This window comes from Larus michahellis, chromosome 2 (genome assembly GCF_964199755.1).
Source record: "Larus michahellis chromosome 2, bLarMic1.1, whole genome shotgun sequence".
NCBI classification, from domain to species: Eukaryota; Metazoa; Chordata; class Aves; order Charadriiformes; family Laridae; genus Larus; species Larus michahellis.
The window spans coordinates 80,048,074-80,072,962 of record NC_133897.1 but is presented as its reverse complement, the minus strand read 5'-3'; the positions used below and the strand labels follow the sequence as shown (position 1 = coordinate 80,072,962).

At 46.5% G+C, this 24,889-nt stretch overlaps 1 protein-coding gene across 7 annotated transcripts in view; it reads left to right on the top strand.

Moving 5' to 3' along the window:
- ZCCHC2 (zinc finger CCHC-type containing 2) overlaps positions 1 to 8,389 on the top strand; it is a 49,348-nt gene extending 40,959 nt beyond the window's left edge. For 6 of the 7 annotated variants that reach the window (XM_074576114.1, XM_074576113.1, XM_074576112.1 and 3 more), the window contains 2 exons: positions 138 to 1,646; positions 2,674 to 4,652. In XM_074576114.1, coding sequence (XP_074432215.1) covers positions 138 to 1,646; positions 2,674 to 2,741 — 1,577 coding nt within the window. In that variant the 3' untranslated portion in view covers positions 2,742 to 4,652. Of the gene's footprint in view, positions 1 to 137; positions 1,647 to 2,673; positions 4,653 to 8,318 lie in introns of those variants that run through there. The other variant, XM_074576109.1, reaches the window with a different exon arrangement.
- The last annotated feature ends 16,500 nt before the right edge of the window (positions 8,390 to 24,889 follow it).

Below are 24,889 nucleotides of genomic sequence, written 5' to 3'. Positions count from 1 at the left end.
TTATTCTGAATCAGAAAGATAGAACTATCATTTGCGTCATCAAACTTAGGAAGTTTTATATGGGTAAATGAATTCAGGGCACGACTCTATTGTTTCAGTTTCATTCTTCTGACTGACAAATGCCTTTGTCTCCACAGATACAGACAGCAATTCTGAGGACTCTGGGAATCAAAATACAACTAGGTTTACAGGCTACAGTGCTGTCAGTTCATCAAATATGAACAAATCATCTACTCAGATCTCTTCAGTGAACAACGAAAATGGAAGCCTTTCAGAAGATCCTTTGAATGCAAAGTTTCAACATATTTCCTTCATGCCTGCCTTACACTGTGTGATGCACAGCGCTGCCCAAAAGCCTGAAGCAGTTGTCCCACCACCCATATCTGCAGATGGTAAAACGATGGGAATGCTTGTTACCACGCCTGTTGCTGTCTCGCCAGTGAGAGAGTCTGCAAATTCGCCTCCTGGTGGAATGGGCCCAGTGACCTCTGGTGAACCTGAGAAACGCCTTGAGCTGATGGCTTCCCCTTTGCCAGTCCCATCCACTTTCCTTCCACATTCTGTCCAGCCTGGTAGCCCTGCTTTGCATTTGGCAATACATAGATTGAAAATGCCCTCTCCACAGGGATCATCAGAAAGTTGCACAGTTAATGGACCGCAGCAGCCGACAGGAAACTTAAGTATTGGATCACCAAATACTGCCTTTATCCCAGTCCACAATCCAGGTAGTTTCCCAGGATCCCCAGTTCCTACTACAGATCCCATCACAAAACCTGCATCCCAGGTGGTAGGACTGAATCAAATGGTGCCTCACATTGAGGGAAACCCAGGAGCAATCCCTCAGCCTACCAATCTAAAGGTAGTTCTTCCAGCAGCTGGTCTCTCCACAGCAGCACCGCCACCTCCACCAGCTTCATACGCTTTGCCAGGCAGTCCTCATGCTACCAGTGTGTTGCCCAACCAGAATACAAACGTGCTAAACACTGTAGCGACTTCCTCACCACCTCAGTCAGCTGGTTTAGGTGTTGGTCAGGTCCAGTCCACTGTTCCTCCTGCAATACCTACACATACGCCAGGCCCTGCCCCTAGCCCGAGCCCTGCTTTAACACACAGCACTGCACAGAGCGACAGCACATCCTACATAAATGCTGTTGGAAATAATAACACTAATGGGACAATGTTGCCTCCGCAGCAGTTGGGATCTGGTCCTTGCGGTTCTTGTGGACGTAGGTGTAGCTGTGGGACCAATGGAAGCCTTCAGATTAATAGCTATTTTTATCATAACCCACTTCATGGACAAGTCTACAGAGTTCCGTCTTTCTTCACTCTGCCATCCCTTTGCAATGGCAGCTACCTCAATCAAGCACATCAAAGCAATGGAACACAACTTCCTTTCTTCCTGCATCAGTCTCCATATGCAAACGGGCTTATGCATGACCCAGTGATGGGAAGCCAAGCCAACTATGGTATGCAGCAGATGGCAGGATTTGGGAGGTTCTATCCTGTATATCCAGCACCTAACGTAGTTGCCAACACAAATGGGTCGGGACCCAAGAAGAATGGGAACGTTTCATGTTACAATTGTGGTGTAAGTGGACACTATGCGCAGGACTGTAAGCAGTCATCCATGGAGGCCAGTCAACAAGGTAATCATGATAACTCCCAGCGGACTTGCTTTTGAGTTTAGCAGATTCTCTTTACCTTTCTGAATGTGCTGTTTCTGGTCTTGCAGAAAGGTGTGCGTGCGTGTGTATGTTTTGTGTAAATGGTTGTGCACTAGTGACCTGCTCTAAAACTGCAAAGTATCATATCTCTGCCTGAAAATTTTGTAGAACAGTGCAAGGGAACGGGGTTCGGTTTGTAAAGTTGAAAGTGGGAATGATTCGAAGCTGGAAAGTCAAACTATATCAGTCCTAAATTGTCATTCTTTTTTTACTGATTTGTTCTTGGCATTATGTTGAGACTTGCTTGTCGTTTCAATTTTTCCATTCCTGTTCAGTGTTTTTTTGGAGAGAATCCATTGGCAAAAAGTGAAAGATATCAATTGCTGTCTGTGATATGAACTTGGATTCTTAAAACTTGTGAGAATTTAAACAAAACCACAAAACAACAGACTAGCCATTTGATAATTTAACTTTCCTAAAGCATACCTTTGCACAACCAGCCATCCTTCTGTGCCCCATCATGCAATGAATGAAACATGCTTTAACTTTTCAGACAAGTTGCAGCAAAAAGGCAGAAGCCAATTGGAACTGAAAATCAAAGGAATGGCTTCAGTCTCATATGCCATTTCTCTCTCCATCCAGAAGAATGGGGAAAATGCAGTGTTTGCATAGAGCATAAACTAAACTTTTGATTCTTGGCCTGTTCCCATTCTGACTTTACTTGTTTGGTCAGACTGGAACAGAAAAGACAAACCTTGATGGGGGTCGTCTTTGCTCTGCATTTTTCCAGTAAAGTAAAGTCTCCTATGTCTACGATCTGTATCTTTTTTAAACTTACAGTTTTAGCAAGCAGATGAAAGAAAATAGTATAAAATCTTAGGACCTACTTTAAAAGGACTGGAGGATGATAGTGCCTTTTGAAGAGCATGTCCATTTTGATACCTTATAGTGGTTTTGTAATCCATTTGAATTGTGAGCAGTGACTTAGTAGTTCTCTTTCCTGTTTTAGGCACTTACAGACTGAGATACGCACCTCCCCCTCCCCCTTCCAATGATACCTTGGATTCTGCAGACTGAAACAAGTAAACATTGCCTACTTAAACTGAAGCTTGGGAAATTGGGGGAAGGTGTGTGTGGGAGGGGGGTGGGGTGGTCTTGTGTTTTGGGACATTCCCGGTTCTATATTCTTTTGGAATTTTTCATTGCTTTTGCACCTCTGTTCCATTTGAAAGAAGAAAGCTGAGTCCCTGGTCTCCTCCTGGTTCTACAAAAGGCTTGCGTAATGCATGTAATTCAAACACACAGCCAAACAATCAAAAAGAGCATTCGAACCATGCTTTTGCACTGAAGACTTGAGACATGTGCAATGTTTACTGCATTTTTTCTAGAAAAAAAAAAAAAAAAAAGTCCTCTGACCTCTGACATCACTGGTGGAGCAGCCATATGGTGAAAGAAGAAACTTGGTCATGTTCCCCACCACAATCTTCTTCCCTCCCTCCCTGTTCTCCTTATGCTGCTGTTTTATTTTCTTTCCCTGTTTGTCCACGTGGATTCGTTGGACTTGCATGAGTGTTTAGCAGTTCATACAGACCCTGCCCGTACTCTAAATTAATGCTCATGAATTGAGGGGAGATGTTCAAACGTCCTATTAGGAGAGTCCAAAGGAACACCCAATACTGTATGTGTACTATATCTGATAATAATACATATACACAGCTCTCGAGTCCCAGATAAATGAAAATATATAGAGCAGGAAGGGGCTGAAACTGTGTGGACTGGAACAGATTTAGAACGAGCTTAAATGACAGATTTTTCTTCCATTGTAGCTTTTTAGCCTGTATGTTCAGCAAAGGTGAAAAAAATGGTATGAATGTTGTACTCAGTGTGTTTGCATTTGTAATGAAAGTTGACAGCATTTTTTTCTTTTTTAAAGCTATTCTACATTGTGTCAACACAGAATGAACATTACTTGATTGAGTATTTTTTTCCTAAACTATTACAGTGTTGCATTGTACTTAGAATGTAAATGTTTTATTTCAAACTGAACAAAAGCTATGGTTTTCTACAAAATAGTCAGGTATTAGTATTAGAACCTGTCTACCAAATAGCAAAGTCACTATTTTATAACGATTTACCACTATGCGTAATTACGGTATAATGTGAAAGACTGAAATGAGTGTTAAGATGGTATTAATCATGTCAGTATCATGAGTAAGTAAGTTTAATGCTGCTGTATTTTTTATTTTATTTTTAAAAGCCAATATATGTACTAAATTGCTTCCAGGTAATATTTGATTTCCTAAAGTGCACTGAGGTTATCTGGAAGATGAGTGTATTTTTTGACTGCTGCATTCAACACCAATGAACAACTACCACTGTATATCCATAAGGTTTGGCATTCCTCACAGTTCATGGCAGAAATGTTTTTTCTTAAAATCAGACCTGGTGTCCGGTAGAGGGATGAAATAAAATCAATCTTTGGTTCAGCCGTCTAATAAATTGCTAAACAAACAAAAAAACTTGAAGAGAAAAAGCTTGATTACTACATTTCTTCATAGGTAGCATTTATATTTATAGCACCAGTGTACATTTTGAAACTTTTTTCTTGGAGGGGGGGAATGGGGAGGGAGGTAGATGAAAGCTTTAATTTAAAAAAAAAAAAAAGTTTAAGTAGTAAATGAAAATTATTTTGATTAAAATTTTTATTTGATCTGGGTATTTTTGGACCACTTGAAATGAATGAACCGCGTTTGAGTTGAAGTGAGGGTGTTAAACCACCAATGGACTTGTATTGTGAATTACCTGCCAGTTGTACTTTATGGAACTTATTTTATGATTTAAAATACTGTACTGTAAATAGGAGGTATGTTACCTTCTCTTTATTTGTATGTTTACCATATACTTTGATATTTGAAATGTACTGGAAAGGTCACTTATATTTCTAGAAGAGATTGGATTTTATGCAACCTTTTTCCTTGAATTAACAGCAATAAAAAAAAGAAAAAAAAAGTACCTGTGTGCAAGTACTGTCCTTTATCACGGAGAACAGTGAAATAAACGTGATGCTCTGCCTCTGGATATAGGGATGGGATCGCAGCAGGTTTTGGCAAGCTACCGTTTTGGTTGGAATCCGTCACTTTTAAGACAAAGCTGAGAGTATTTGACTGAAGGTAAGGTCAGTCTTGTATCTGAAGTCAGGATACTATCTCTTGATTTAAACTTAAGATAGGTAGATCTCTTGGGAGAACGAGGATGGCCTTCTCTGATAGATCCAGGGCTTTGACTCTTTGACTCTTTCAGAACAGTTAAGCCTGTCTTATATTCTGATGGATCCTGGATTTAGGGTAAAACCCCGATTAAACATGCTTTTTTTTTTTTTTTTTTTGACTGCAGCGCAAATAATGTGTGTGCTAGTCGTGTAGTAACTGGAAAGTGAGATCTTTCTTCCATCTGCTAAAATAGATGGAAGGACAACAGGAGTTGCTGGGGTAGGGAAGAAGCTTAGAAACGCGCAATTACAGCTGAAGGGTACGATAGGAATGTAGTACCCGAATGTGCTCGGGTAGTACTGAGAAGAGAAGGGTACTAGTTACTCTGTTGCCTCACTCTATAGACAGTGCTTCTAATTCCTACTGCTTAGCAGCAGCTTATCTACAGACCTGAGGACCGCAGGCTGTCTTGGATCCTTGTCCCAGCTTACTCCCCACAACAGCCTACTTCCAGAGAAACCAACAAACATGATGAGAAGGCTCAGAGTTATCAATGAACCCAACCTCTCCAGGCAACCCCCATAATATAGTGGGGGGCTGTTGAGCCCAGGTATCCTGCAAACATCATCATACGTCTTCCACTTATGTGAGCATCTGGTGTCCCATCCATGGACACAAGGGAGTGTATACATCTCTCCAAGGAATTTGTGAATTATTGTATTACTCTGAAAATGAAATCAGCTACTTACTTGTGCCATTGTCGTTGCTGATACTCTCATTTGCCTGCATGCTGCAGGCAACCTGGAATTTAATAGATCCTGGTTTTATCCATTAATTCAAAAACAAAAGCGCATACCCTCTGGCACAGCAAACGGTATAAAATGTCTCATTCTTCTGGTGCTTGTTTTGCTGGAGACCTAACAGCACTCATAGCTACCTGTCCTCTTTGACTGCACCACTGCTGCCTGGGTGATGGCCTTCAACTGCAGTTCAAGAGGGAGATTCTCCCTCCCACTGAGAGGTGTGGAAACAGTTGCATGCCCTAAAGACACATGAGAAAATCCCACTCGCTGGTGGGCCCCAGCAGCTATCCAGGTCTTCAGGAGTGACTCCTGCCTGCCGCAAGTGGAAACCTGTTGTTTCCACAAATGGTTTGGTTGTTGAAGCTGGAAGAAAAAACAAACGATGAGGTGGGCATGGACAGGATTGGAAAGAAGAGAGCATAAGGGAGCGCGATGATGCACGCTGCCTGCTTAGGAGCAAACAGATGGCCTCACTTCCCTGGCTAAGCAACCGTAGGGTGGCAGCGACGGCCTAACGCCTAGATCTTGACTTAGCTGATACTACTGAGGAGGTGAAGGAATGGAGTGCGTATGCATCCTGCCAGGGTAGATGGAAAGTAAAATGTATAGAAAGGTACTCGGGGAACTGTGAAACTCGACCGGTGCTAAGCTACTCTAGTTGTAGAGAGATGGAAGTACCATCGTGATTTGTTTCAGTTTTGCTGATGGCTGCCTCCAGAGATGCGTTGACCTGGACGCTGCTGTAGCTGCTCTGCTGAAATAAGGTTGCCTAAATTCTGCACCCACAAAAAAAAAAAAGCAGCTTTGGGCGATAGTGCTTCCTGCTCAGGGCTGGTAACTGCGGCTGCCAGAATCAAGCACAATATACGTGAAGGGTGTATGGACTGCACTCGTGCTTGCGAGGAAGAAGAAGGGGTGTCCTAAAGGCGTAGTCCCGAGTTTGTAAGGAGGGCTGGAGTGCTGTCTCGGTTACGTGGACAGGATCCTGGTACTAACCTACGCTCCCGTGCTTCTCTGACAGGGCAGGAAGGAAACGCACATCTCAAAGCATTGCCGCGGGGAGAGCGTGCTGCCCCTCCGCCCGGGGATGTTATGCGCCTCGGCCGCGCATCGGGGCGCAGAAACGGGGTTCTAGTTTTGATCCAGCCCTTGAGCTAACAGAGCTGCAGACAGTCGAGTTCTGTACGGTGCTGTACATTGGAGCGGATTAGAGATCAAAACGTACCAACAGCTGTATTCCGTCAGGCCGAAAGTCCACCTATGCCTGCGTCCTGTCTCCAGCAATGATCAAGAGCAGATATTTAGGAAGAAAGTGCTGTTAATAAAAATAAATAAATAATAATAAAAAAAGACAAGTGGTAATCCTTGCAAATGCGTCGCCTGACGAAATGAGTCTCTTAAGTTCATATTCACAATAGGTGGCAGCATAACTCTGCCAGTGGAATATACGGGAACTCCTGAGGCACCACGTAAGATGCTTCGGTTTAATGTGGTTTTAGCATTTTCGTGCCATGGGAGTAAGCTTACTCGGGGGATTTCTTTGACTCCTGATTTTGTAATGTTACTTTCTTAGGGTTTTCTCGTTTTTAGATATTTTCTCACTCGAAGAACAGACTAATTGTTGTCTCTCAAAAAAACCAAGCATGCTAAATGCAAATCTGAAGCATTAACTACCTAGAGATAAAATAGCCCTGGTGGCATAGTGAAGACCCAGAGAATTGCAGCCAAATGGGAAAGCTGTGTCTTAAGAGCCGCTGAGCATTAGAAATGGCTCTAGATATTTGTATTCATGCAGTGAGGAATGCTTTCTGAAGTCCATATAAGGTTTTTTTGGCAAATGAGAATAATTCATGAGGGAATCTTGTTATCTTTCAGGATCATTTCTCTTATTTGCCTCTCTCTACTTAGTCTGAAGGTCCACAATACAGTATTTAACATCAGATCAGATATTTATCTGGAACGTCTCATGCTCAGGAACGTGTTTCCAAAGAGATGGAACATAATAAACCCATTATTTTTAATATTGATACATGCTCCCCGACTAGCCTGAAGGGTCACAGTTGTCTGAATGGGCCAATAAAACAATGTACAAAAGCACAGGCTGAAAAAAAATTGTTGAACTTGGTAAGAAGACAGAATAGCTGTATCTTAACCATTAGGGCATTCATTTTAGACCTCCCCTCTTTGGTCTAAAATGGCCATTTTTATTCAGTTCTAAAGTATGGGTTTTTTCGAGACAGAGGATGTTGATGACTGATACAAAGTTAAGAATTAACTCCTACGATGCTGATTGGCATGACTAATGAAAGATGGGGTTTGCTGCTTCAAAAACTTGGTTGCCATTAAATTTTGGTTTTAAAGTACTGGTTAGGGACTCCTTAGAAAAAACAGTAGTCTACATAGTAAGACATAATATACATCATAAAATATTATGCTTACGTTATAATAGTCTTCCTTTATCCTGATTGTAGTTTGAAAGTTAAACCATGGTGTTTTCAACAGCTTCACGTTTCTTTCTTTTTTTCACTGAAACTAAGTTTGGAAAGTGATGGCATGTCTAGGTAGAGCAGTCAACGTAACATACAATTAATTGTTTTGCTATCAAGTTGCTCTTTTTCATATAATTTTTTTTTTTCTTACAGGATATGCACACGCGCCAGCGAAAGAGCGGACAGTTTAACAGTGGCAAGGCTTCTGGATGAAAACACCATGGGACTTACTTTAATTGCTCCTTAAAGACCAGATGGGCTCTGAGGTGCATATTGACAAGGACTTCTAGGTATTTCAAACTGAGCATGTGATCCAGGAAATCCTGGCCTCTGTCAACAGACCAAACAAAAACCTCAAATGAAAAGATGAATAACGTGTGAGGAGGGGAGGGGAACGCAACAGCAACACCAAAAAAACACCAACAAGCATTGGGGTGTGCTTGGGGTGAGACAGTTCTCGCACATCGCTCCATTTCTTGCTGCAGCTCGGATCCGTTTCGTAGCAAAGAACTGCAAAAAGCGATTGCATCTATTTGGTACAAAACCAGCTGAATTCTGCATTTCGCTGCAGCGCAGTTGGCCGTATCAGACACGTAACAGAAGAGATGGCGCTTCCAGCAACCTACGTGAGGCTAATTTATGTGGACTTTGAACAGACTATAATAATACATTTAAAATTTTACGGTACTCATAATTCTTACGACTACCCAGAGATATCAGCTAGGTAACACGCCCTTTAGAGTGTTGCCTGTCTTTGATTTGTTTTCCATCTTTTATTTATGCATTTGCCTTTATTTTTCATCTTGATTTAGCCCTGATAAAAACCTTTTAAAGTCTCTTTTACACGCGTGCTAGAACAGTGCACGTGATGGAGGGCCATTTGAAATGTTTTAATCCACGGTATGCAAACTCCCAAACAACAATACTGAAAATTTGCTAATCCAAAATAAAATGGCCTGTGCAAGGGGGTAACTATTTCAGTGTGAGCCTGCACCAGTCCCTGCCATTGCGAAGGCAGCTAAACGGGAGCTGGGACTTAGCACCGCACTTTGAAACCGCCACATTTTTCTTCCTTTCTAAGGAAGGATATCTTATTTCTAGCGAGTTCTCAGGTGGAGGAGGCAAAGAATGGGATGTTAATTTAGAGTTAGACAGGAAAACAAATGTGCTTGGCTACTCTACAATTAAAGCCTGATGCCCAAAGGCTGTCACGCCTCCAGCGCCACTGGAGAGAGCAGCTACCCTGAGACATGAACGTAGCCGTTGCTGTGTCTGAGCCGGAGCTGCCGCACCAAGTTGCTGGAGACTTATGACAGCGCTTTCCTAATTTGTCTTCTTGACCGTGGAAGAGAATGCTGTAAAGCTTTTATTGCCATCTATTGCCAGCAGGTTCCCAATGCCGGTGCCCGCGTGGGACAACCGGAGGGACAGCCATGCTTCTCCACCGCCTAGCGCCGGCCTGGCAGGTTCGCAGAAGCAGGGTAGTCATCTCCCCGTCAGCAGTCTCTCTCCTGGCTAAGGACAAGGGGACCTCTGCCCAGAACCCGGCACAGGATTTTTAAAAAAGAGGATGCTGATGTTCATTTTCTGAAGTTTTTTTTTCAGGCACCTGGGTGACCTCCGTTTCCATTTGCACCCACAGCCCCATCGTTCCTGGTAGAGACGACAGGAGCAGGAGGTGTTTGGCAGCTGGAAGATCGGTTCACTTCAGCAGTGGCCATGCCGTGGCTTACAGGTTATAACGTCACCCTGCATTTAGCTGCTGATCTGCCCTCACCGCCCTTGCTCTCCCCAGAGCCCCTCAGACCCCCTCGGGCAGGGGCAGTGCCACCTCTTGCTCAGTGGCAGGCGAACGCGGTGCCGGCAGGTGGATTTAAAGGGGGTTTGGATTTGCACAGGGGTGGGTGGGTGTGACACGCTGCACGGGACGGCATCGGGAACCAGGGGAGACGGGGGCTGCTCGGTGCTGGTGTGGGCTGCAGAAGCTTCATTTCCAAACGTCAATCCTTTCTGCTTTTTTGTTTGGTGATAAAAGCAAAACCCTTCCTTATCAGTAGTCTTCTCTCAAGCAAGTACCACCAAAGTTTGGGACAGAGTAGGTCAAGCCAGCCCGACAGTGCTGGTGGTGTATATAGCCAGAGTGTAGGCACCGAGACAGTTTGATCACTTATTCAGGCCCTTTTTCTTTTATTTCCCCCAAAACCTTCTTGATTTATGCCTCAAAGTTTCATCTTTCAGCTCTTCAGTGCACATCTTTAACCACTTTTAGACACCTCCCATGTAGGCTTGCTCAGGCTATGTGAGCCCTCTCCCCTCCCCGCCGTGCATTGTCACTCACCCCCAAGTTTTCAGCATTTCTTTGTTTGGAAATGTATCTAATTTCCTTCTGAACTCCTTAAAGCTCCTTACTTCCATGACGGACACGGGTAACGTATTCCATATGCTTGCTTCCCTTTGGTCAGCGAGCTCGTCCCGTCTCCGTCTCTGATGGAGGGACAGGCCAGGCTCCTCCTGTTGCCACTTGAAAGCTGGGAAGCGCCCTTGGTTCTTTAATAAAATTAAGTAAAATTAACTTCCCTTCAAACGCTCTTTCTCTTGAGCTGCGCGCAGCGCCGCTTTGCTCTGCTTAGGTGTTTGCATATCGTGCCGGAATTGTTTCATCCATGCCAGGGTATTATTTTTACAGCTGGCCGTGGCTTTGATAGAAGGAAACGTGAGAGTTCGAAGGCAGGAGAGGGAGCGATGGCGGGGGAGCCACCGCAGCTGTCTGCACCAACCCGCCGCCCAGAGCACCAGCGGGGTGCTTTTTGAATAAAGGACAAGTTAAAAACAAGCCAAAGCTAATGCAAAGATGAACAGCTGGCATCGTCAGGGCCTTGGGAGCACTAATAGGCCTTAATGAGCCTGCCCAGCCTCCCCCCGGCTCTCCACCCACCCTGCCCTGGGCCCAGCAGCCCCACTTCAGCTCAGCCGAGGGCTTTGGTGCCTGCTGGAGCGATGCCGGCTGCGTGCCTCATCCCAGTTAAGTGGTGGATGGGTCTTCCCAGGTGGGTCTCAGACCCACATTGCAGGTGTCCCCCACTCCTGCCTAGACCCCCTGGGTGGACCCTGGGCCTGCCCCACCGCTGCAAAGCTCACCTCTTCAACTCCTGTGGGTGCCTTCTGCAAAGCCCCTTCCAGGTAGGTGGTGGTTTCCTTCTTAGTGGTCCTGTGTCAGCTGTGGGCTAAAGGAGGGTGGACGGCAAATAGAGAGAGATGGCGGTCACCCAGTTTGCAGAAGACACTGTTTTAAGTGCTTGATAATTGCAGCAAAACCAAAGAGCAAAACGCAGCTGAGGAAAGGGAAGAAGATATGGAAAGAATCAGACTAAAAATGTAGCTAGTAAGAATCACTAAATATGGTTTGTTTAAGGCTGGCTCAGGTTCAAATTCAGTCCCAGGTACCCTTGAGCTAACTTCTGTCATGCACCAAACGGAGCGCCAAAGCCGGGCGGTGCTGTTTGAGCTGGCTGTGCCTCTCCAGTGAGGTAGACAGGGCTTTGCAGCTACGCAAGAATTTTTGCAGCGGCACGGAAGCCTTTTAACTGTCTGGTTATGGATTTCACCGCTCATTTGAGACCTATTAAAAAAAGGTATTACATAGTGCGCCTGAGGCAGCAGGGACAGGTGAAAGAGGGCACGTTTCGCTCCGGACCGCCATTGCCTGATCAGAGAAAGCAAAATACACTTTTCAAATGTACAGAATGTACAGACACCATAGTCTCAGCTAAAAACTCATTTGCCAGCACTTGTCAGCACAGCAGGGTCTAAAATGTCCCTTTTCCTTCCCTAAAACAAAGCGCAGCAATAGTCCTGTGGCACTGCCTTACAAAAGCGAACGTATTTTGAGTGAGGGCTGTTGTATTGCCAGAGACGTTTCCAGCCTATAAGCTGCTTGTTCCCAATCTGTGGCTTTGCCCACCTTTTGTTTTAGCTGTTAAGAGCAGAGCAGCCTTAATGTGTAGGGGTATGTGGGGTGGCACCCGGGAGGAGCAACTTGGGCTCAGCTGGGCACAATTATCCAAATGAAAGACAAGGTCTCTTCTCCCTTTGTTTCCATTGCCCTGCCTCTGCTGGGTCTTCTGTCATCTTCTCGTTTTTGACCTCAAACCTACTTTGCTACCACCTCCCATGTTCTTACTCGTACCTGTTTGCTTCCAGTGAGGCAACGGGGTCATCTGCTAAATCCCTCCTTCCCGGTCTGCTGCTGGGCGTGTTGGGCAGCACTTGCTCTTCTCCAGTTACACCGTTTTCCTGAGGTTTCCCTCCGTTTCATTGCCCTTGCGAATGCTGTACTCTGCTGTTTGTCTGCCTCAGTGCATCCACAAAGACCTTGCTCTGTCCTGTTTTTTTGGATTTCACTGGCTGCAAGTTATGTCTCAGAGCTATCTTTTCGTTCATTTATGTGTTTCTATTCTGTGTTGTTTATTTTAGCATCATGTTACGTTAGGATGATGTCATGTTTTGGCTTGAAGAGCTTTAAAAGTTCAGCAAATGTAATCAGGGACAAGCTCACTTTCCAGAATCGTTTTCTTCTGAGCATCAGGCAGACTGGCCTTGTCTTCTCACACGTGGTGAGCATCAGTTACAGTGGGGAGACAAGGTCCACCTGTGTCTGGGGCAGAGGATGTTGGACAGGAGTGTAAGTGTGGATTCTGTCTGTAGTGGGATTTAGGTGGGAACTCAGGCACAGGCAAGGTCGTTGCTTCAGCAGTCACTGGAGCTAAGCTGGCAGCAGGAGGACAGCTGACCTCTAGACTAGCACGGCATGAGGTGGAAGTGTGTGTGTATATTTGGGACACTTTTGCTGCCCCAGAGACCAAACCAGAGCTGAACTTGGCCCATGGGAAACGCGAGGCTTACACACGAGCAGCGGTGGAAACCCTACCTGGCACAACAGGCAGATCTCGGTGGCTCTGCAGTGCCCTTGTCCTGCTTGCTCTGCCTGGAAACTGGATGTTTCTCTTCCCTGAGGTATTTGTGGCATCTGCTTGGGGCGAAGGACCTCTGAAGGCACCATCGATGTGGGGGGTTGAGGCTTTCCTCCCTTGACAGGCTTACCCCTCTCTTCTATTTAAAACAAAATCCAACTTGGTTTTGGAAGGCAGGCTGTGAGTGCTTCTCCTTTGCTCTAAAATTTCATGTCCTCATGCTGGATTACCAGCTGAAGACAGAGCAGCAGTAAAAACCTCTCAGATGAATGTATGCAGATGAACCACAAGCTAAGAAATGAGGTTCGATCCTCCCCTTTTGCTCCTGTACCTCTTGCAGCTCCCACTGCTGGGCTCAGCAGCTCCCAGTGAAAACCTCTGAGGTGGGAATACTTCTCCATCTCCTGCCCCGACCCAGCCAGTGCTGAGTCCCACAGGTCCCAGCTGTCCCCCAGGATTGTGCTTCAGCTGGTGGCCTCCCATCCCCAGCACTGATATGTCCAAGTGCCTTTTGCAAGCGTGCAAAACAAGATCTGTGGGGCATCCCCCTCCTAGATTTGTCATGACAGTTCCTTAGTAAGCTGCTGTCTTCTCCTGTCCTACTTAATGCTGTGTTTGTTATCGTTGCAGACAGGGGGTTCGATTCGGTAGCCCACGCATTGATGTCTAGTGTCATTTGAGAAATCTTGGCACACCCGGGGGGCCTCCAGCTGCCTCTCCAGGCATACACGTGTCTCCTGTATGTCTCCAGCCTATCTTCTGTCCCTGCATTGCTGCCACAAGCAGCTGTGGGTGACCCGGGTGGCAGTGAGACACCCTGGTGCAGGCAGCTGAAGGTGGCCCTTGCTGCATGCCCTTTACAGTGGAGGCAATGGGCAAAATTAACAATTTTCGATTCATATCAATTGGTTATCAGTTTTTATCAATTTTTCCCCTTCTGTTGTTCTAGCCACAATTGGAATTGCATCCGAACAGAGGCACACCCGCTGGAGTCCGGCAGCTGAGCTTGGCACCAGTGCTTCTGATGGGACTCCTTCCTCCCTCTGGTGCTGCGCGCTCCCGTTCTGTTTCTCTTGCTTTTTCCTTCGCTCTGAACAGCTCGTGTCCCTTGTGAGGAGGGTACACGCAGACACATGCCTCGCTCCCTGTCCCGCTCGCAGGGAAAGCCATCCTGTTCTGCATCCTGCCAGTATCCAGCTGTGGGGATGTTCATGGCGTGGGGCTTTTTTTCCTTCTCTCTTTACGCCTCGAGGATGTAGCTACAGTATGTAGAGGGGTCCAAAAAATCCAGTTATCTGAGCACTTAGGAATTCTCTCTATAATTAATTCCATCCCTTCATGAGACACAGAGATGCTTTTTGTCCCCTGATTGTAAACAGAGGTACGAAGCCGAAGGCATAAATCATGTTGTCTGCAGCAGGCGTGGGCTTTGGGAGAAACGTGGGCGACTGGTGTTAGAAGCCCAAGGCTACATCCACACTCCTAAATCAAGCTTGTTCCCTGACGGTGGGATGCAGTGCACCGTCCATGGTGGCCTCCCCGTGCTGCTTCTTGGTCACTTGCCCATGCCATCCCTGGGGTGGAGGGGAGCAGCTGGGCTTCGGTGGGGTGATGCTGCAGCATACATTGGTGGTGGACCCTGTGCTCCTCCTGGACCAGTGTAGATACATCCCTGCGTCCTCAATGTAGTCGGGGCTGGGGGGGAAGTCGGGAAAGGAAAGACGGGGTGAGAGCACCCAAGCTAGATGCCAAAAGCAAGTTTAAGAGAGTGTGAATCTCCTCTTTCAGAGCAAAAATAAAAAGCACTGATGAATTATTCTATAGGCAATTAAGCGAAATTTCTGTGTCGGTAGCCCTTGTCCTTATGGTAGATTTCAACTTCCCAGACATCAACTGGGAATATCTTACTGCTGTGATGATCAGGTCTTGGAAATTATTGAAGTTTATAGGAGATAACTTCTTGGCACAGGTACTCAGTGAGCCAGCCAGGAAAGATGCCCTCCTAGACTTGCTATTTGTGAACAGAGAAGGACTCGTGGGAGATGGGATGGTAGGTGGCTGTCTTGAGTCATCATGAAATGGTTGAGTTTAAATTTACTCAGTGTGACGAGGGGGAAAAAAGGACAGCAGAGTTGCTACCCTGGACTTCAGGAGAGAAAACTTTGAGCTATTTAGCAGAGTACTCTGGGAATCTGCTTTTGAGGGCTTAGGGGTCCACGAGTGATGGTCAGTCTCTGAGAACCACCTTCCAGAAGCACAGGAGCAATTCCACTGTGTTGTAAGCCACCATTGCAAAAAGCAGCTGGAAAGCAGAGGGAATAAGCTGGGATGGAGGACCACCTGTGCTGGAGCTTGCAGGGAGTTTGACACTGCATGAGCTGCTCTTGCTCATCCTGGTGAGGTTTTCGCTCGAAAATCTGAGACAAGTGCTTCAAGTACCAAAATTAATTAATTCCCTGCCTTAGACCCATCACATGAACTTTCTCCCTTGTCACTGTATGTGTCAACACAGCTGCCGAGAGGGGGACCATGCACCCACTTCAGTTATACCATGGGTAACAAACCCGGGACCCTCCTCCCCTCTCTGAAACCTGAAATAAGGGAAGCTCCTTGAAGTGGAGTGTCAACAAAAAAAAAAAAAAAAAAGAAAAGAGAAAATAGCTGCTTTGTAGACGAAACTGGCTGCTCTCTCTTAGTGCAAGACAGTGGTGGCTTCTGCAAAGGCTTCCAAAATGTCTTCCTAAAGGCTATGGGGTTGTACCTGTAGAATATACGGGCAGCTCCACCATATGCTTAATCCGAGAAGCAGCGTCGAGTGATGTGACCTGGGTTGGCCAGAAATAGAGGGCAGAGTCAGCCCTCGCTGTGCGCAGCCTTTCTGAACGGGGAAATGAGTATCAATAGTAATTGGCTTAATTTCCGTACTGCCTCCAGTCTGCCTCACAGAGGGATTTTAATGCTTTTCCTCGTGGCAATTGCTCCTGCCAGTCCTGGGTTGGTGATTTTGTGAGCGGGAGACTCAGCTTTCGTTTGCTTCCCATACAGGGTCCCTTCGCCAGCGTAAACCACCCCCCCCCCGCCCCTGCTGCCAGTGCCTCTTCCTTGGCTGCGTGTGGTCCTTCAGCCGAATCCTGACACTTTATTTTTGGTTAACATCAGAATGGAGCTGCGGAATAATTGCTCTTTCACTTTCCTCTTATATAGGCCATGCTGCTCGTCTGCATAAATGTTCTCTTCATGCGTCTTGTCACTCTGCCTCGCAGGCTTCCTCGGAGGGGGGGAAAAAAACAAACCAACCCACTTAATTTTTTAAAAAAGATGCCTTTTTTTCCTCGTGAATTGCCCTTGCTCTGTATGATAGCCAGCAATTGGCCCCAAAGGATGAATACTAAGCAGCTTTGCCATGGTGCAATTCAGCTCTAAGACGTCTCATATATCCGGGGCTGTCCTGGAAGACCTTGAGGGCCAGGGGGATTGAAGCCCGGGAGGGAGGGAGGCCACCTTGGCAGCTCCACCCCGTTCAAGCACTCGACCAAAAGCAAAGCCAGGTTTTAGCTACTGGTGTGCAAATCCCGGTGGTGACACAGGAGGAGGAGCCGCCGGATGCAAGTCAGCCTTCTCCAGGATGAAAGCCTTTGCTGTCAAGCTATTCAAAGGGAAATATCCCGAGGCTGAAATCTGCTGGCATCCACCGGCTCCTGCTCTGGTGGCCGGCCGCCTGCCTCGGCTCGCCTCAAACCTGCAGCCAGTAAAGGGCAGGGAGGGATGGGGGAGCCCTGGGGGAAGGATAGAGAGGAGCGAGACCTGCTGCGCCTTGCCTGCCTGCCTGCCCGCCTGCCTGCAGGCAACCGCCGTTGTCTCAAACGCGATAGGATTTGGCCACGGACCGCGCAAAGCTCTGGCTCCACCACGAAGCAGAGCACCAAGCGGTTTTCCCTCCTTGCTGAAGTACTTGCCTGCAGAGACCACACAACTGGTCGTGCCCAGTAATGTTTTTGTGACCCGATTATTTATCGGAACAGAAGCCGGCTCAGCCTTCAGTGCTGGTTAGCTTTTACTGTCATGTTTTCACAATGAACAGAGGCCACCCTGAAGGAAACGCGTGGGGAAGACCAGACCATGCACCATGCTGGGCTGAAGACCCATGTCATTCTCACAGAGCCAAGGTGGAGCTTGTCGTGTCTGTCCCTTCACCCACCCGCACCCCCACCCCCCACAAAAAAAGAGGTATAAGTCAGACCACAGGGAAAAATAGAGAGCGTGGAAGAGGGGGAGATGCACGTGGGAGCAGCGCCCATGGCTGAAGGGGCCAGGAGAGCCGGGAGTGAGAAGCCGCTTGGCTCGCCTTGCATGTGACTCTGCTCATCCGGAGGAAAAAAAGAGTGGCACAAAAGCGTGACCTGAGATCGCCACCGCAGGCTGTGCCTTGCTTTACAGGCACTGAGGTAAGGGCAAGCATGAGGTTTGCATTTTGAAATGGTGAAAAGGAACATAGAGGCTGAAGAGGCGTCCTGAGACTCCAGCCCGAGACTGCAACCTCTACCATCACCCACAGCTCGCTGTAGACTTCTGTTCCAGACTGATGTAGCTCCATTATAGCGATAATTAGGCTGGATTTTGTCCTGCTTCTCTCAGTAAAAGGATGTTCTGGAGTCTACTTGCTCTGATGATTAGAAAACAGATAAGAAGATGGGAGCAGCCATGTGGAGTCAGATGAAGGATCCTTCTGAGTATCATATGTCCAGGGTTAGTCAGTAGCACGTTTAAACAGGAAAAGCAAAATCTCTTAAATGAAGAGAAGTTAGAATATAGCCAAAACAAACAAACTATCAGACTCTGTGGAAAAAAACGCGTAATATTTGTGAGGCCACATCTAAGTGTACCGTGTCCAGTTGTAGGGTCCTTGGTACAAGAGGAGCGTTGACAAGCTGTAGCAAGTCCAACAGAAGGATAGGGTGTACCAGGAGAGGATGAGAGCGCTGGGTTTGTCCAGCCTGAAGAAGAGAAGGCTGAGAGGAGACCTTACTGCTGTCTGCAACTACCTAATGGCTGATTACAGGAAATACGGAGCCAGGGTCGTCTTGGAAGTGCACAGTGAAAGGATGAGGGGCACCAAATAGAAGCTGCATAAAAGGAAATCCCAATTAGACATCAGGAAACAATTTTCACAGAGGTGGTGGTCAAAACCACGGAGATGCACAAAACTTTCCTGGACAAGGGCTTCCTCTGACTTTAGAGCTAGCTGTGCTTTGAGTTGAGATTGAGCCAGGCAGTCCCTTCCAACCTGGATTACTGTGTGATTCTGTGTTTTGTTTATAGGTGCACCTGATTTTATTTTTTCACTTGTATGTATTCCTGTAGTTTAGGCGCTATGAGTGTAATCACCATTGTCCATCACCTCGCATAATAAGACCCCGTTTTCACTTTCTTATAGTGTTACTGGACAGCATATGTTTAGGCTGAAATTGTCAGAGAAGCTCTTTGCGCAGCACCTTTTCTTTCAGTACATTCATCTCTTTCCTTTTGCCGTTCCAGTTTATGTGCTCTAAGCATTTCAAAGAACAAGCTTTCTGAAAAAGTCAGGACCAAGAAGAGCTAGGTGGTGGCTCGGAAACCAGGCAGCACCTCTGGCAGTTGTGGCTTACAGGACTATCAGGATAGATAGCCGGATAGATAGCCAGATAGATGGCAGATGTTCAAGCTATGCAGATGATCAAGGTCCGTGCTTGATCTTGGCTCCTGCGTCTCCTTTCTGTAGCGGTCTAAACACGAGCTCCTCTTTTCTGAAGCCTTGTGTGGGTGTTTCTGAGTACCAGATGGTGTGGGTGGGAGCCAAGCTCCACCACCTCCAAAACCTGGCCCTAGCCCCTGGGGTTTGGTACCCAGAGGATGCCCGTGGCTCACATAGTGTCTCGGTATCCACACACCAGGGACAGAGCCCAAACTTTTGGTGCCAAGAAGATCAAACTAAGATGGGACAGCAGGTCTGAAAGGAAATAGGTTATTCCCCTCCACCAGCTGCAGAAGGCCAGTCGCTCCGAATTCACTGCTGTTTGAACTCAACTGCACCATGCTTGGTTAAAATGGCTGTGACCTCCACACAGCCCTCTCTGTGCTGCTTTAACTACGTCAGGTTAAAACCATATGTTAAATGAAGCTGGTGGGGCTCCAGGGCATGAGCAAGCCCTCTGGCATAACTGTCCATATTGTTATTTTTGCATCCTGTCCTTTAACACTTTAATGCAGAAGATGGCACTTAAAATGGACAGTCATATCCGAAGGACCATCACTCTCACTGCTGAACCCTTCACGAACCCAGGAAAAAAAATCAATAAGGACTTAAAAAAAAACGCAAAAAACCATCATAGTTCATCTGCTCTGTGCAGAGCAGGTTTAGGATTGTTTTGCATCTGGGATAAAAAAAAAAAAGAAAATAAATTGCAGTGTAGGATTCCCTGTAGGGGATTAGGTTTCATTTTGAAACTTTAAACAAACACAGAAATCTTAGCATAAGCTTCTCAAAGAGTAAGCATTCTGGCATCAACTTAGGAAGAAAGAGCATAAGGCTGGGACTCGGGAGACTTTAGGATTACTGCCTTCTCTACCACTGTGCAACCTGTGGCGTGACCATCTCCTGCTTCATTTAAGCCAGATCTTCCAAGCTAACTTCCGCCTTCAGGTTTCAGTGGGAGCTGAGGACTTAAATACTGTTAGAAGATCCGTTTGCCTTGGTTTTCTCTCTTTCATTGCTGCCCGCTCCTCTTTGCGCTGTTGCAAGAGCTGTGGGACAAGGACTGCTCCCTGCGTGTTTGTAAAACACTGAGCTCTGATCTTTATCGCTCTTCTCAGAGGGACATTCGTTATAAGGAGTCAAGTCGCCACACGCTGGTGTCCCTGCTTTGGCAGTGTCTGGCGTTACTGACCACAGCTTGAGGTCTGTGGCTGTGAAGAGCGACACCGATGTTGCTGACCCTGGCAGGGCCGTGGTGAGCTGCAACCCAGGGCTGCAGCGAGGCTGAATCCCTTCCCGCTGCCCCGCTCCATCCACGGCTCCGCATCCCAGCCTGCGCCTCCACGGCATGCGTGGGAAGAGGTACATAAATTAGGTGCCCCCTCCTTTTTATTTTGAATGAAATAACTTGAGGCTAAGCTTGACCGGAATAAAATAAACCCATCATATCAGACCGCACGCTCCCGCTGCCACCGAAGGTGACAGCAGAGTTGCCACTCGCTCAGTCCTGCAGCGCTGGTGACCCTCCACATGCTTTTGTAGAGCGGGATCCAACTCGATCCCTTCTCTGGACAGACAAAAGGTCTTGTGTGGCCATACCCCCGCTGACCCCGGGTACAAAGGTTGGCCAGTGCACAGGCGTAGGCGGCAGGAGCCGGTTTTCTCCTCCTCTTTGATGTGACGTAAATGGGAACGACCCAGGGTTTATGAATCCCAGGTGGAAAAAGTTGGGAGTGGAAAGCAGAGCCGTCCCAGATGTCGCAGTCTTGACAGGCGATTTGTGTTTTCTTTCGCAAGACTCGTTTTGGGCACTGGACATGTGGGGCTTTGGTACTTCAGGGCGAGGGCTGGTTGTCTTTCCTGTGTGTAAAATGGCACCCACCCACACAGTTTAAACAGAAAATCTTGGTGGTCACGGACCTACTTCAGCTTCTGACCTCATTTTCATCCTGCTTTGTGGGGAAAAAGAGGATTGTTCCCTGTTTGCCCAAACAAGCACGTGGTGTTTGGTGTGTGTGTCTGTGCGCAGCCGGGCAGGGAGAGGTACGTATGGTGTACAAATAGGCTCGTGCTTGCAATACAGCTTTGATTGCACAGTTTTACCGCAGATGGAGGTGACACCAAATAATATTGTGTAACAACAGAAGGTTTTTACAGAGTTACACAAGGGTTGGATCCTGTAACGTAGATCAAGGAACCCCAACGAATTAATTTCAGGTAATGAAGCACGCCCCAGACACTGGAAACTTTGTACATTACATACAGAAACTGTCCCGACATAGTCGACAACATTTTAATTTGTTTTGCATCAAGATCGATGTTCTTGGCATAATTGAGGGAACAGAGGTAACACATCTGAACGAGTACTTGGTGTCTACTAAAGTGGAAAATGCCTAACAGCCTTTCTCAGAGTCCCTTGTGTGACCAACAGGGGAAAAAAAGGTTGAAGCAGCAGCAAAACCCCAGCTAAGAGCATCAGGTGATGGTGACATCTCAACAAAGTGAACTTTCACATGTGGTCAGAGCGAAGCCTGAATTTCCCACTTGGAATAGCTAGAGGAAGCAATCCCTGCCAAACCTGGCTTCCTCAAGATGTATCTGACGTATCCAGGGCCCCTGATGCTGCCGCAGGAGCACATCCTTGGGGGAAAAAAAAAAAAAGAAAGAGGGGGAAAAAACCTAAAAAACGTTATCCGCTCCTATTTATCTGGCTTGTAAAGCAAGGGATATTTTAGAAGCAGCGCTCTGGTGAGCTCTGGCTTTGAATCCTTTTCCCGTTGCTTCTAGAAAAATCCTGCTGTAAATCCCTTGCAGTCGCAGCATCTTGGTTACTTCTGGGAGACAGATGAAGTTGCCATCTTCTGATATATCTGCTAGGGGACAACGGCCTGCTGGCAGAGACCTCTGGGAGCCCTGTAAGACAAGGACAGCTGAAGACTTTTCTCTTCACAACACCCATTGCAAGGCTTTTAGCAAAAGCTGCCACCAGCAGTGTTGGCAGCCTCTCCCCCTGCTGCAGAAACACCCCCGCAAGGCAGCGCTGGGGGAAAATGTAAATTGGGGGTTTCTAAGGCAAACGCAAAAAATCCACCAGCCCTTAAAAAAAAAAAAAAAAAAAAAAAAAAGGTAGGGTTACATAGAGACAAAAGTTACTTTCTACCCCAGGAAAATCAGAAAATTATTTCTGCTGTGTATGGTAAGCCAGGGAGGGCCTGGCACCGGAGGTGGGTGGGAAAAACAAACAAGAGAAAGACCACTTTCACTCCCAAGTGAACCTTTCAGTCAGATTTCAACCTTCATCCACCAAATGCCCTGCTCGGGAGGTGATGTTCATGAAGATGGGGATGTCCACTGTTCTGATATGAGGTTTATTTGCCCCTGGAGCTGTAGCGTGAAACTTGTGCAGATATTATTAATGGAGAATACATGTCAGGACTTACACATTTCTGCAGTAAAAAATGAAGTCAGGAGTTGTCTTCCATCGCAAGAGAAGGTTCACGCAAAGTCATGAGATTTCACGTCTTGTTTGCAGTCCGTGCATTTTATATCAGCTCTCCGTCATTAAATTAAGCATACTGCACAGTTTTATAGGACAGACTGAGTTTTTCATAAAACATCTTGGCAAGAAAGAATTTTTCTCAAGATACACAGTGAAAACAGCAAGGGTTTTTCCATAATCATGACATAATTGTTCTAGATATATCACTGTACCAAACAGAACCTGTTCTCTTTATATCTCTTGTTTCTTGGTAAACACACTGCTCACTGCAACGGGGATCATTCGAAAGGCAAAATCTTGTAATAGAAGATGTTATCGGAGGTATTTTTGTGTTCACGGGGCACGTTACTGACAGTTGCTCTGTGCTTCATGACAAGCTCAGAGAATAATAAATTACCAGGAAAAATGTTTCTATTCTGAAAAATGTGCTTATGCCCCTCAGCCAGAACCTGACGATACTTCTTAAAGCCGGTCAAAAGAAACAGTTTCCTGCATATTTTGTAAAAGCTTTGGATTGTTTTTACTTCCCCGTATTTTTTTTAACTTTTCTTTAAAAACTTTGCAGAAATCCTTTACAAATGCTGAGTTGTGAATTTTTTTTTTTTTAAGAAGAACTACCAGATGCCAGAGGAGGACATTACCTGGATTTACAATGCACCAGTCCAAATCTGCGCTCTGCCTCAGGCAGGCCAAATTCCCATTAGCACTTGAGGTTCAGCCAGCGATGCTATTCTTATTTTCCTTTTTGTCCTTTTTTTTTTTTTTTTTTTTTTTTGGAGCCGATTCACCACCTTTGTCATCCCTGCACGCCGGGTCAGCTTAAGGACTGTGGCCAAACGAAAGCAGTAACTCTCTGAGATGATATCCAGAGGAACGGCTTGGGCTATTCTGCCAGGAGCAGGAAGCATCACTCCTGCCACAAAAGAAGTTATATGATGGCATGTGTTACAACCGGGATAGAGAGGTTAGAAAACCACCTTCAGACAGTGCTTGTTGCATGGGTACAGTGTATGTAGAAGAAGGTAAAAACCCTGGTGTTACAACTTCTTCTCTCCCTTATTTTCTTCTTTTCAAACCCTAAGTGACCCAAGACGGCAAGAAAAGCGCCCGTGCTTTGCTCACCCGCAATTAGGAAGGAAACGAGTTTAAACTGTACGTGTTTGCGTGTGGCAAAGGGAGGACTCATGCTCCCCAGTCTGCCCCCGAAATTACTCCTAATAGGACTAAATAGTGTTTTGCAACCGGGCTCTCGGCAGGCGATAAGCTGCCATCAGAAGGCGGCCTGCATACTACCACCAAAACACCAGCGTGCTTTTGCATGTATCATGCTATTGTTATTATAATGGAAAATAACTAGCTGTAAACAAATTATATGACTCGATACAGCCCTTTAATGAGTTTAGCTGCATACCTTCTGGTAGGTAAAAGGTAAGACAACAGCACTAGACAAGTCATTTCTGGACCCATTACAAGTAATTTGCGAGCGCAGGCATCCCAGTTTTGCAATCTCGCTCGTCTTCGTTTCCTTCGAACCCTATGTCTTCTTGCCAGCGTCAGTGTGCTCCGGCTTCTTTTTTGGAAAAGGTTTGCCTTTACTCAGCTCTCTTGCTCTGGCTGTGCTTGCGCAAGCGTCGATAAATGTTTAACTCCGTTGGTACTTATAGCCTGGAGTGAAAGAGAAAAGCATGTCTTCCATGGACAGGGATTAATATTTTCCCCTAAATTTGCCCTTTATTAAGTGGAGAAATTAGGGTTATGCTTGCCTAAAGGTGCTACTTTTGTTCTGTGCTTCGCAAGTGCCTGAAGTTGTTGCTCTCAGCTTCACCAGGAAATTTTAGCAAATCGGAGCATGTTTCTGAGCCCATCCCTCCCTGCTTATCCCGCTGCCTCATGTTTTCGTAATCTCCCCTGCACACAGGGAATTGCTTGGCAGACTGCTGCGGCATACAGGGATCCTGATGACCAAAAGCGAAAGCAAAGGGATGCACTTGGTGGGTCCCCATTGTGCAAGACCCCATGAGTTTGGGCTGCAGGAGCCAAAGGCTGTGTGGGTGTCTGGCCAGCAGTTCAACAAGGGGGCAACAGGGGCACAAAGACAGACTGTGGGAGCCGTTGGGAGCCCCAGCCTCGCTGTAAAGAAAGAGGAATCCATGTAGTCAGTCATAGAATCACAGAATGGTTTATGTTGGAAGGGACCTTAAAGATCATCTAGTTCCAACCCCCCTGCCCTGAGCAGGGACACCTCCCACTAGACCAGGCTGCTCAAAGCCTCATCCAGCCTGGCCTTGAACACTTCCAGGGATGGGGCATCCACCGTTCCTCACTGCCCTCATAGTGAAGAATTTCTTCCTGATATCTAATCTAAATCTACCCTCTTTCAGTATGAAACTGTTACCCCTTGTCCTATTGCTCCACTCTCTGATAGAGAGTCCCTCCCCATCCTTCCTGTAGGCCCCCTTTACATATTGGAAGGCCTGGAGCCTTCTCTTCTCCAGGCTGAACAACCCCAACTCTCTCAGCCTGT